General features: G+C 62.9%; 1 protein-coding gene across 4 annotated transcripts in view; it reads right to left on the bottom strand.

Annotated features, from left to right (window-relative positions):
- The window catches only part of STAB1 (stabilin 1), a 27,261-nt gene extending 18,801 nt beyond the window's left edge, over positions 1-8,460 (bottom strand). For all 4 annotated transcript variants that reach the window (XR_012380897.1, XM_025885087.2, XM_073901322.1 and 1 more), the window contains exons 1-13: positions 8,300-8,460; positions 4,046-4,182; positions 3,578-3,693; positions 3,251-3,336; positions 3,108-3,177; positions 2,676-2,771; positions 2,246-2,356; positions 1,793-1,989; positions 1,441-1,571; positions 1,152-1,279; positions 763-851; positions 423-560; positions 139-279 (exon numbers count right to left, since the gene is read on the bottom strand). Coding sequence is in view for 3 of the 4 variants with exons in the window: in XM_025885087.2 (XP_025740872.1) it covers positions 139-279; positions 423-560; positions 763-851; positions 1,152-1,279; positions 1,441-1,571; positions 1,793-1,989; positions 2,246-2,356; positions 2,676-2,771; positions 3,108-3,177; positions 3,251-3,336; positions 3,578-3,693; positions 4,046-4,182; positions 8,300-8,380 (1,521 nt within the window). In the remaining variant the exon portion in view is untranslated. The remainder of the gene's footprint in view (positions 1-138; positions 280-422; positions 561-762; positions 852-1,151; positions 1,280-1,440; positions 1,572-1,792; positions 1,990-2,245; positions 2,357-2,675; positions 2,772-3,107; positions 3,178-3,250; positions 3,337-3,577; positions 3,694-4,045; positions 4,183-8,299) is intronic.
- Between the last annotated feature and the right edge of the window lie 1,015 nt (positions 8,461-9,475).

The following is a 9,475-nucleotide window of genomic DNA, read 5'->3' as shown; positions in this document are numbered from 1 at the left end:
GAGCTCTGTTCCAGCCCCAGGGGGGGAAGGAGCTCTGTTCCAGCCCCGCCCAGAACTGCCCAGCCCGCTCTCTGAGCTCTGTGGGGCTCAGAGGTCACCCAGTGGCACCAGGTGGGGAGGGGGGAGGCACTGGCTTACCTTGGGGTCCTCGGGGAGCTCTGGTGGGGGCTGCCACTGCAGGGCGGTGACCAAGTGGAAGACGCCGTTGGCTGCTGGGTGGTTGGTCTTGTGGATGGTGAACGTCTGCTGGGGGTGCTCTTTGTACTTGTAGGTGTATTTCTGCCGAGACGTGAGGCCTCTGGCTCATCCGCGCCACGTGCCAGCCTCGTGTTCCGAGGCTCCGTTCCACCTCCACGCCTCTGCCCGGGCGGCGTCTCCCACCTGGGGCTCCCTGGTCCCTGGGCTGGGGTGGCCCTCCTTACCGTGAAGCGGTTGAAAGTGACGGTGATCTCCTGCCCCGCCAGTGTCCACCACCTGCGTGTCTGCTGGGTCCCCAGCTCCTCCAGCATGTGCTGTCCTGCAATGATGTGCTGTTTGCAGAGCTGCCGGGCGAGGGACGCCTGTGGGCACAAGGGGACCAGGGCGCTGAGCGGGCCCAGGGTGGCGGGCGGCTGGTCGCCATGCCACCCCTGCCCCAGCAATGGAGGGGGCAAGATGCCTCCCGGGCCTTGGTTCCCCAGAGTCTGGGCCCCAAAAGCCTGGGGCAGGCTCCAGGGAGGAGGCAAGGGCTGGCAGCCAGCTCCTTGAGGGGGCGGGGCTCACATTCATGGTCCTGGAGGAGACGGACGAAAGCGATGGTACCAGCACCGTGAATGGGCCCGCCGTGGTGAGGATCTCGCGGCAGCCCTGGTCTGGGAGTCACGAGAGGGTAGATCAGAATGGATCTGGGAAACCCTCAGGCATCAGTCCTAGGTTTTGGAGAGTTGGGTAGAGGGCACTGGGCCTAGGTCTAAGGTAGATGGGAGGCATCAGGATCGGGCGTGGGGGGAGCTAGCTCCCACTGCCGGTCACGCACCCCACCACAGCCCACTCTGCTTCCACAGCTCGTGGGCAAAGAGACAGGGCATCTCTGCAGGGCCTGCCCCTCGCTCCCTGCCAGGAATGCGGGGTGTGAGGGACAAGGTCACAGGCAGGTGGGGGGGGTCACACACCCAGCATGGCCAGGGAGACTCTCAGCCGCAGGAACACCACACCCAGCTGACCAGCCTTCTGTATCTCGTGCAGCAGGTGTCCATAGCAGGCACGCCCGTCCCCTATCTCGCCCTCCTTGCACACACAGCTAGGGCCATGGGTAGAACTGGTCAGGGCAGGGGTGCGGCCAGTCCCTACCTCCTGGCCCTCACCCACCTGTTTCCCCCTGGGCCCTTGACCTGAGGGTGCACACACAGGCACCCTTGCCCCTGCCCAGACCACCCTGTCCGCTCTGCCCCCAGTGCCCACCTGATCTTTCCATCGGGGGTCACCTGGCAGGTGGCTGACCGGTCACAGGAGTGAGGGAAGCAGTAGGCGAAGCAGCCCGCAGAGGCATTGTGGTTGACGCTGACCAAGCCTGGCTTACACAAGCACGAGGCCTGGGCCACCAGGCGGGGGAAGGAGGGCAGCATCGCATCCATGAGAACCACCGGCACCCACAAAGCTGTGCTCAGCCGCCGCACCACCCGCTGAGGGCTGCCATCCCCTTCCCATGTTACAAATGGGCCAACTCCCAGGAGGCCCATGATTTGCCCAGGGCCGAGTCGCCAGCGTGGGTGGGGGCAGCACGGCACAGGCCTGACCCAGGGCCCCGGCTCACCTTGCCTGGTCTCTGGTACAGACACAAGGTGGAGTTGCTGGGGCAGCCACCGTAGTTGATGGTGCATGGGTCCTGGGGCAGACACACCGTCCCATCACCATGGTAGTCCTTGGGGCAGCGGCACTGTGCCTGCCCTGTGGGGCTCACCGAGCACTGGGCCAGTGGGGAGCAGGGCGATGACTGGCAGGGGTTAGGGGCTGCCAGGGCACAGAGAGAGAGAGAGAGAGAGGGAACACCCAAGTGAGCTGGGCACCCAGGAGCCCCACCACCTCCACAGCGATGGCCCAAAGAGGAGGTGAGCAGGTTGATCTAGACCTTGGGGATAGGCCCTCCCTCAGGGACACGTTGTACTTGCCATAAATGACCAGACTGTACTTGCAGGTTTAAAAGGATGTCCTCCCAGCCCCTGCTCACCCTGAGCTTGGGCCTCCAGCCTCTGGGTCACAGACTTACCTCGGCATTCTCTGCCCTGCTGGGTGTGGCCAGGCAGGCAGCTGCAGGCAGGGGCCTCTGCAGAGCACTGGGAGTTCTGGGGACAGTTCAGGGCCCGGCAGACTGGCAGCTCTGAATGAAGAGGGGCGAGTGTTGTGGTGGCCCAAAGCTCCAGGTTGGAAGGAACACAGGTGCAAAGATGCTCTGCCCAATTTGCTGTGTAACTTTGGCCAGAGCCTTGCCCTCTCTGGGCCTTTGGGGCAGTGGAGGTCTCAGATGACATTCCCTCCCCCTGACCCCCCCCCCCCCGTGTACCTCTCCTACTTAGATAAAAATAAGGCTGTGGGCAGAGGTCCCGCTGAGGCTCAGGCCCCATCCCTCACCCACTGGCCTCTTTTGCTCTGGCCACTGAGGACCTGCCACCCCAGGCTACCCCAGCAGCCCCGCCTACCTTGGTCACAGCGGGGTCCAGTGTATCCAGCAAAGCAGAGGCAGCTTCCATCCCCCAGTGGCCCATGGCTACACACGCCGTGCACACAGCTGCACACTGGGAGGGACACACAGGGATGCACAGGGACACTGAGTCTGCATTTCTGCATTTCTAGAACTCAGCTCTATGGAGCTGTGATGCGGGACCATAGTGGTGATGGGAGCCCAAGGGAGGGACCTGGACTAGCCCGGGGGCTCAGAGGGCACTTACCAGAGAAGGCCTCTGACAACAGCACGGGGCTGGAGGTAAGAGGAAGCAAAGCTCATGTCTCGGGAGGGGGACTGTGAGGCTGAGGGGCTGGGAGGGAGGCTGCTGGGGGCTGGCTATACGGACAGGTCTCCTTGGGCCCCCACGTGGGCAGTGGCCCTGCTCCCTCGCCCTGACAGCACTCACCTGACTGGCAGTTGGGCCCAAACCGGTTGGGGTCTTGGCACTCCTGGCAGGCGGAGCCACCGAAGTTTTCCTGGCAGAGATTTGCACCCAGTCAGTGTGGCCTCTGTACTGCCCCCCACCCCCCAGCCCTGCCGGGCCCTTACCTGACACACACAGGTCCCGTTCCTGTTGATGCCATCCAGGCAGGTCCCATGGCCATTACACGGGGTCTCAGCACCCCCAGGGCACTCTGTGGACCCCCCCCCCCAGAACTCAGCTGTGCCCTGAAGAACTCACACTTCACCCCAGACCCCAGCAGCTCTGGGCAGCCCGGCCCCTCCCTGGGGCAGCCAGAGCCAGGCAGCCAAGATGTGTTGGCTCTCACTAAGGATCCATTTACTGCAACAGCTGAAGGATGTGCAGGCAGATGCTGCAGAGAGGGAGCCCGGGGCCGGGATACGAGGAGCAAGGCTGGGGCCCCCACCCCGTACCATAGCACTGGGACCCCCAGTAGCCGGGGCAGCAGGCCTTCTCTACCACATCCTTCCAGCACTCCAGACTGCAGCCACTCATGGACATCAAAGAGTCCCCCAGCTGCACCTCGTAGCTGGGGACAAAGGTGGGCAGGGTGACAGGAGGGCCTCCCAGTCAGCAGCCCCCAGCCCCGCCTCCCCACACCGGTTTCTAGTGCTCTAGCTCTACCTTCCCTCTCTCTGCCTGGCCCGGGGCTGAGCACAGGGCCTGGCACATAGTAGGTGCTCAAGAAACACCTCCTGCCCCGACTCCCCCTTCTTCTTTCCTCCCTATCTCTGCCCCACCAGAGGGGCCAAAGGACATGTGGGCAAGTGACTGCTCTCACTGCCCACACCTGCCAGGCTCTCCCTCACCCCCTGCCCCCACCCCCACCCCACAGATGCTCCTGGAAGCAGGCAAGGACGGACGGAGGCAGGGACCCGTACCGGCAGTCCTGGGATATCTTCTCTGGTAATTCCCGAAGCCAGCCTGGGGGACACATCCGCCTCTTGATAGCAGGACACATGGTGCAGGGGATGCGAGTGACAAACTTGGTCTTCACATCACAGCGTCTGGACCGCACCTGGGCCACGGGGGGTGGGGGGTGTTTGGAGGGAGGGGCCTGGCCCCTGTGCCCAGTCCTGACTCTGCTCTGACTGAGCCAAGGCCCAGCACCTCTCTGCAGGCCTCGCTTCCCTGCCTGTTCAGCAGTGAGCCCAGGGAAGGCCCCGGGACACAGGGAAACCTGCCTGTCACAGGTTGTCACTGCCACAGCGTGTTCCTATGTCCACAGCCATGGACTTCTGCCCAGGGCCACAAACACACACCCAGGAGCCTCAGAGCCTATGCCTCCCAACGTGAAGAGAACCCAGCCATTTTGTTCCACCTTAGCCCATTCAGTTGGAGAAACTGGACCCCAGACCCCAAACCACCCAGGGCCTGAGTATGTCAGGGACCAGAACTGGACTCTCGCCCTAGTGTCCCTTATCACTTCTCACTGAAAAACAAACACTCAATACTACAGCGGACGCTACTTGGGGGAGCACAGCAACTCCATTCCCAGGCACAGACAGAGCTCACCTCGGGGCTGGCCCTCTGGTCATCGCTTCGCCCTGGGCGTGTCCCCACCGTGCTGCCGAATGACCCCGTCAGCAACCTTGAGGGCCCTCAGCTGCCCCGGGAGGCGGGGGAGACCCAGCAGCCAGCCCCAGACCCAAGAGGCAGGCCCATGAGAGCAGGTATGCGCGAGAGGGTCTGCATGCCTTCCTACGCCCCGACCCCAGGCCTGACCCCCAGCCCCACACACCAGCCCAGACCCAGGGGGCCACGGCCCATCATTGGTGTGGCAATGCTGGCGACGAGGAGGCTAAGAAGACCCAGGCGGCTTCCCAGGGGAGGTGACAATTGAATTGGAGCTGAAAGATGCCCAAGAGTTGGCCAGAGTAGTGCCCCTGGTAGAGGGGGACAGGAGAGGCAAAAGCCAGGAAGTGGAAGGAGCAGACGACCATGTGTGACAAAGCAGAGAGCCGCCGAGGAGAGGGGCCAGTGGCCGGGCCAGAGAGGGGAGGCAGCATCAGGGCAGCCCTGGGACTGGTTTGTTTTAAATGGGTCCTGGGGGACCCTGGGTGGCTCAGTCGTTGAGCATCTGCCTTCGGCTCGGGTCATGATCCCAGGGTCCTGGGATCGAGCCCTGCATCAGGCTCTCTGCTCCGCGGGAAGCCTGCTTCTCCCTCTCCCACTCCCCCTGCTTGTGTTCCCTCTCTCGCTGTGTCTCTGTCAAATAAATAAATAAAATCTTTTTAAATAAATAAATAAATAAATAAATAAATAAATAAATAAATAAATAAATAAAATGAGTCTCTGGCTGCTGCAGGGCAGCAGGGATGGTGGTAGGGAAGGGGCCGTCCCCTGAGGGTGCTGAGTGCCAAGAAAGCCCAGGCCTGCAGCCCCATCCCCTGGCCCGCCACGACGCCTGCAAGTCCTCCATCCCTGGGGCTACCTTCGTGGATGGCAGCCCTGTGCCCTGGAGGAGGGAAGCTTCAGTCTTGGTTGTACGTGAGAAAAGGGACCATAGGAGGGTGCGTGTGGATGGAGAAGAGGTTCTGGGGACCTGGGGCAGGGGCTCGAGATGTTCTCATCTAAAATAGGCCAAACACTCTGTGGTTCGAAGGGAGTGAGCCAGGGCATCTTTCCTACGACACATTACAGATGCGAGGATGCTCAAAGCAAGAGAAAAGGAGAAACGGCGGCCTGGCATGTTCTTCCGGGGAACACCAGGCCCCGGGGCCTCTCTCTGCCGCGGTGATTTGGCCCTTTCCGCTCATGCCTCTGCGGTCGGCAAAGAAGGAAGTTGCCGAGAGTGGCCTCAGGCCGAGCCGTGGGGCTGAGTGCTGTGGTCTCGTTCCCCACCTCGGGGCTCCGTCTCTGCTGAGCCAGGGAATGTCTAGGAAGTTGGGTAACTCTAGGGCTGGGCAGCTGCTGGCTCAGGGCAAAGGCACCCTTGAGGGCCACCTGGCCAGGCACACCCAGCTGCCAGGGTGGCCACCACCAGCCCGGAGACCGGCTTTCAGAGGAGCAGTCAGGCCTGGCTAAGGGCTCAGGAGAGAGAGAGGGAGGGAGGGAGAGAGAGTGGTGGGGTTTGGAGTGCGGGGGTGAGCAGAGGAGGAATCAGGAGCCTCCTGTCCCGCCGGGGCACACTCACCCCTAGACTGTCGCATTGGAAGATGTGTGGGAAATGGTGAAGGGTGGATAAGCCAGCCAAACCCTACTTCTCGTGGGGAAGAACACCAGGCCCCTCTGCCTGGAAGGAGCACCAGCCTCCCCAGAGCACTGTCTCACCGCTGGTCCCTCTGGATCACAGCCCAGTGCTGAATCAGATCCCCTTCTTCCCGGGGCACCTCGGGACTGCCTGAGCCAGGCGGGTGCTGCCCCCACCCGCCCCAATCCAGAGCTGATTTTGCAACGTCTGCTTCCCACAGAGACAGTCACGCTGCTGGGGAAGTTGAGGAGACATGAGGTATTAAGCCTGTTGTAAGAAGGTGGGAGAAATTCCCCCCAAGCTGGGGTCTGGGTCTCAGAACCCAAACTCCCTCAGGGACAGCACCCCCTCCAACTGCTTCCCCTGCCCTGGATCAGCGCCCTTCTCCCTCCACGCCCCAGCTTGAGACCACAGGCTCCACCAGCACCAGCACAGAGGAGGCACTGAGTAAAAAGACTTTTGAATGGACAGGGGCTAGGACCCCCTCCTCCAGGAAGCCTTCCTTGCTCCTACTCCCTGAACCTGTCTCTATTTACGTTCCGCTTCTGCCCCTCACTGGCTGTGTGACCCGGAGGTCACCCCTACCCCTTGGAGCTTCAGTTTGCTAATATTTAGAGTGGGCCTCATGCTACAGAGGCGCCAGGAGGGCTGGGTGACTGAGGACAGGTGAGAAGGCCTGCGCTGCCGCGCCCCTGGCCACAGGCACCCCTGGGACTGTCTGTCGGGCCCAGGCTGGCAGAGCCTCACCCCGAGAATACAGCTGAGAGGCAGGCAGAGCACAGGTCTCTGACGAGGAAAAATTCCCAGTGGGAGGCGGCAGGCCTTTGAAATCCCCTCGTATTCCCCATGTGGGGAAACTGGGGCAGGGAGGGAGCAGGAGCCCACTTGCCCGGCTGAGCACAGCCTAGAACCCTGGGCCCTTCTCCCACCATGGTCACCCTTGCAACTTCTGGCCTCCCATCCGCAACCCGGAGCTGGCCCGGCCTGGCAGTGGGGTCCCGGGCACGTCCCTCTTCTCTACCTCAGCCTGCCTGCTGGCGATAGGGGACAGTTGTAGCTGCCCCAAGAATCAGATGGACTTGGCCTCACAGGGGAGGGACCCTTATCTGCAGGCAGGCCCCAGCCAGGCAACTCTGTCTCCATCCTCAGGGTGGGAGGCTCTTCCAGAAGCTCCCGTGGGGACAGCGTCCCTGCTCCGGGGCCTGGGTAGACCCGCAGATGGGCAGCCAGGCGGTGGCTGGCACGCGCAGCCCTGACAACCACACCCTGGGCCCATTTTTGGGGAATCACAGGCAGTGGTCAGTCAGGAGCAAGGCTCCAGAGTCGGACTGATCTGTCTCCAACATCCTCGGGCTCTGGCTTCCTCAGGTAGAGAACAGGACCCACCGCCCAGGGCGGCGCGCAGGGGGTAATGCCCAGCTGTGCCCAGGCTGTGCACTTGGTAAGCTCTCGGGGTTGAAGGTGTTATTGTTGGCTCCTGTTTACCCAGAGAGACTGGAGGTGAGACCTCCTTCCCCCCCCCCCCCCCCCCCCCCCCCGCCACTGGGGCCGGACACAGGCACACACATGTGTGTTCCATGCGAGTCTGTTGGTTTGCTAGCCCCTCCAGGGTTCGGGGGCGCTCCTGGCTCCAACCTCATAGACAGCCCAAGCCTCAGTCTGGGCAGGAGCATGGGCCCGGCTCTGTCCCCCTCAGCCTCAGGCTGGGGAGCCCCGGGACAGCTGCCCACACCACGTCGGGCCTGGCACGCTGCGTGCGGTCAGAGGAGGGCAAGGCAACACACGGCTGCCTTGCCCTCTGGGCCTGCTCGGAGGGCAGACGAGTCGCAGCGGCCCCGTGTGTCCCCAGACCTGGGCCCTATCTGTGTATACCCCCTCCCTGCTCCCACCACTGGCCAGCAGGACCTGAACACCGCGTCCCCTGCAACTGGCTCACACTCACCTTCTGCCCCCTGGTGAAGCTGGAGCCTGCTAGGCAGAAGGCCAGGAGGCAGAGCAGGAGGCGGCCCCGGGGCCCTGCCATGGCTGGTGACGGCTGGCGGGCACGCCGTCCAGGACAGTCAGGGCAACCAGTGTGGGGAACGAGCTCTAGGAGGCAGGCACAGGGCGAGTGGGCGGGCGGGCCAGGGCGGGCAGTCGCTTTAAAAGCAGTCCGGAGGCCCCGCCAGCTCACCCCCACAGGAACCCGCCAGGATTTCCTCCTGCTATCAGCAGCCTGCAGGCGGAAGGGAAGGTGCTGGCCACTGACTCCTGCATGGTCAGCCTGGGCCCTGTCAGGGCTTCCTGACCAGAGACCCTCCTCCTGGCATCACAGCCCCCAAGCCCACCATCAACCACAAGCCTGAGGCCCAGCAGAGGGTGTGGAGCCAGCTCCGATACAAACCACTGCCCAGCCCTTGTCTGCGAGCCCGGCTTAGATCATTCAGAGGCTCTGAGGGTGGGGGTGGGGGTGGGGGGCTCCGGCAGGTGGGGGTAGAGCAGCCATGAATCAGGTCAGCCTGCTTCCACCTTTCTAACTGCCGAGAGCAGCTGTGGGCCTCGACAGGTCTGTGCTAAGCAGACAGCACGTCAGACCATTCCGTGGCTCACCTGCCCCAACTACCCCTCCCCCTGGTCCCTGTACCCCCTTCTCTCCCCTTCTCCCCCCAGGGGGCTTCTTGGCTTCCCACTGCACTCCAGCCCCCCGTGTCAGAGTAGCCCCACCTGGCCTGCTCCGGCTGTGGGCCTCTCCCCTCCCCTAACCTCCTGCTTTGCCCCCAGCTCCTCTCATAGGGACTCTCCCCAAGGTCAGCCTCAGCTCAAGGGTCACCAGCTGCCATTACCTCATAGCCCTTGCTACCAGCTGACACTTTATTTCGTGTATTCTCCGTCCCCTGCTGGAACTCAGCTACGGGAGAGCGGGATGGTGTCTGGCTGCCTCACACAGTGGGTGCTCCGCACAGACTTGCGGAGGGCATGAAGGGGGCAGGCGGGTACCTTGATCACCTGTTACCCGTGCGCAGACCAGGCTCGGAGGCACTAAGGAACTTGCCTAAGGTCTCTCGGCTAATCAGTGTTAAGGTCCCATCCTCAACACGTTAAGGGAGACACAATGTCCCAACCTCTCACCAGGAGGTCG

The sequence above is a fragment of the Callorhinus ursinus genome, unplaced genomic scaffold (genome assembly GCF_003265705.2).
Source record: "Callorhinus ursinus isolate GAN/ISIS: 27379988/994484 unplaced genomic scaffold, GSC_fseal_2.0 scaffold15, whole genome shotgun sequence".
Taxonomy (NCBI): domain Eukaryota; kingdom Metazoa; phylum Chordata; class Mammalia; order Carnivora; family Otariidae; genus Callorhinus; species Callorhinus ursinus.
This window is presented reverse-complemented; position numbering and strand designations above follow the sequence as displayed.